This window comes from Triticum urartu, chromosome 1A, assembly GCF_056163025.1.
Source record: "Triticum urartu cultivar PI428250 chromosome 1A, HENAU_Tu73, whole genome shotgun sequence".
Lineage (NCBI taxonomy): Eukaryota > Viridiplantae > Streptophyta > Magnoliopsida > Poales > Poaceae > Triticum > Triticum urartu.
The window spans coordinates 577,605,401-577,607,976 of NC_141873.1; the positions used below are offsets into that span (position 1 = coordinate 577,605,401).

At 53.3% G+C, this 2,576-nt stretch overlaps 1 protein-coding gene across 1 annotated transcript; it reads left to right on the forward strand.

The window, feature by feature from the left end:
• Positions 1-654: 654 nt before the first annotated feature.
• Positions 655-1,997, forward strand: LOC125540138 (uncharacterized). The gene is made up of 2 exons (XM_048703730.2): positions 655-1,216; positions 1,313-1,997. The coding sequence occupies exons 1-2, from the start codon at positions 842-844 to the stop codon at positions 1,754-1,756; spliced, it is 819 nt and encodes a 272-aa protein (XP_048559687.2). The 5' UTR covers positions 655-841; the 3' UTR covers positions 1,757-1,997.
• Positions 1,998-2,576: the final 579 nt, after the last annotated feature.

Sequence of the window (2,576 nt, forward strand, 5' to 3'; positions counted from 1 at the left end):
TAACACTCACTCTTCTTCTAATTAAAAGGCAGCGCTCGTGCCAGTTTCTCGAAAAAAAAACTTGACAGAATATTTCACCGAGGATACACAAGAGATAATCCATGACTAACATACGCATATACATGTGAAAATCTTGATATGAAAATACCTAATATATCTAGCGGCGCAAATGCGCGGTCACCTTGCTAGTTCCAATTATTTTGAAACGGAGTAATATCTGACAAGACTATGTAAAAAAAATCAAGACCTGCAATTGGCGTGAATGCGCAGTCGCGCTGAAGCGGCAGGACCTGTTGGTTGGTCCAGTCGTGCAGCGTATGATGCTCCATCCAGTGCAGCGCTGGATGAGGACGAAGCTCAAAAATAAAAGAATATTATTGCTTGCATGTGACACAATTGAAACCATACAACACTACATACTGTCATAGTACGTACTACTACTACTAGGAGTACTATTAAAATACAAGTAATCCATACACTGATACACAAATGCAAATTAAAAATGACGTAAGCAGTCAGACCTCGAGACAAACATGTTTGAATCGAAGTTGGCAAGTGAGACCCGGGTTCTCCTCTGCCCCGGTGAGCAAAAGCAGAGCAGGGGGCATTGCCACATGTCGCATGGCATCCAGGTGCTCTGTCCCCGTTTCCCGTCGTCAACTACGCACCACCTGTCCGTCCAGACGCGCCATGCACGGCGCCACGCACACTCGTTCCAAACTCCGCCTACGCATCCCAGGTTCCCAACCCACCGCATTGACTCTCGATCGCGGCGGTTTCTCGCTACTTTACTCCCCACTCGCACCGCTCGCCGTGACGCGTCGACGGAGCCGCCGAGGCCATGGTGAAGCTGGCGACGGCGAGGGAGGCGCGGCTGTACGGGCCGGCGCTGGCGGTGCGGCGGTGGGAGTACATCAACGCCGGCGCGTACATGTTCGGGACCCTGCTCCTGGCCACGGGGCTCGCGGCGCTGTGCGCGTCCGAGGGCGGCGCCGGCGCCACGGACGCGGGACTCGCCGTGGCCGCCGTGGCGCTGGCGGTGGTGGCGGCCGTGAACGCGCACGACCTGGGCGCGCACCTCGCCGGCGTGGACTGCCGCGTCGGGCTCGCCCGGTTCGACCCCCAGCTCGGCCTCGTCGAGCTCCTCGCGCCCGCGCTCCACGCCGCCGGCTGCGTCCTCGCCATCGTCGGCCTCGCGCTGCAGCTCTTCTCCCAGGTTCGTTAGTGTCAACCGTCGGCAAACGCATGGGCCGCCGACCGCCGCCGTTAACTAACTACTGCTCGTTGTGTTTTCTGCTGATGGTCTGAACAGGGCGAGAAGCTGGAGAGGCGCGCGGCCGACGCGCTGCTGGCGGGCGCGGTGCTCTGGCTGCTGGGCTCCGTGCTCAGCTCATGTCAGGTGTACGAGCGCGCTGACGGCCGCGCGCAGCTGCTGCAGTCCAGCGTGCAGGTGCCCGTCCTCCTCGGCAGCCTGCTCTTCCTCGTCGCCGCCGCCCTCCACCGCCGCCGTGAGCCCACCCTGGCAGGCAAGGGCGAAAGCCAGAGCGAGAGCGAGAGGTGGATTAGCCTGTGCGGGAGCGTGCTGTGGGTGGCGGGTGCACTGTTCAACGTGCTGAAAGTGTTTGTCATGCACCAGAGCGACGCGCCGCGGCTCGAGAAGCTCCGCGGCGGCGCGCAGGAGCGGCTCGCCCGGGACCGCGAGGGCCGCGTGCCGCTGGTCTGGAGGTCGGCGGCGCCGCCGACCGAGCTGCGCTGACAGTCGTGGAGCCCGAGCCCAAGCCGGCCGCCCTGTTACTTTGTTCCACCATGACGCTCAAGATGGTAATTAAGGAGGCTGGTGCACCAAGGAATACCAGCGTGGCCGGCGCCGGAACTATACTCTGGTTCTGTTTGGTGTCCCTTTCTAGCAGAGTATAGTGTAAGAACTTTTAGTCCCTTTTCGATGGAAAAAAATCAGGAGGAGACTCCGTGTTTTAAGAAGAAAATATATTTTAAAAGTGCGGCTAGGTCTTACTCAACTGGGATTTAAGTGACATAAGTGACATAACATGCAAGAGGGGAAAAACCTAAAAAGAAAATTTTGCACGAATCTCAATGTGAATCTCAATGTAAGAACTCACGGATATGACATCGATTCAGACTTTGTTAAGTCTTAGCAAGACTGATTTTTAATTACGCCCCTCTGAGTCCATATCAACTGATTTAGTGCGATTTATGGATCGGAGGGAGTAATAACTTTTTTTAGGGAATGTTTCTTCTTATTAGACTACACACAATGGGAGGTAGTAACATCACATATATATCTGGAGATAAAATAGATGATGTGACAAGTAATAAATGAAAAATAGTAAGACTGCTAGCAGTATGAGTAATATCACACATATTAAGATAAGATGTATAAGATGTGTCTATTAGAGATAAGATGTATAAGATTGTCTATAGTCTAATAAATGATGTGTTTCATGTTACTACATATATGTTACACCCCACTATAGAGGTAGTAACATAAACTAGTAATGCGCATGTTATTAATATATGTTACTACCCATTATAGCTAGTTTTATAACGAAACATTG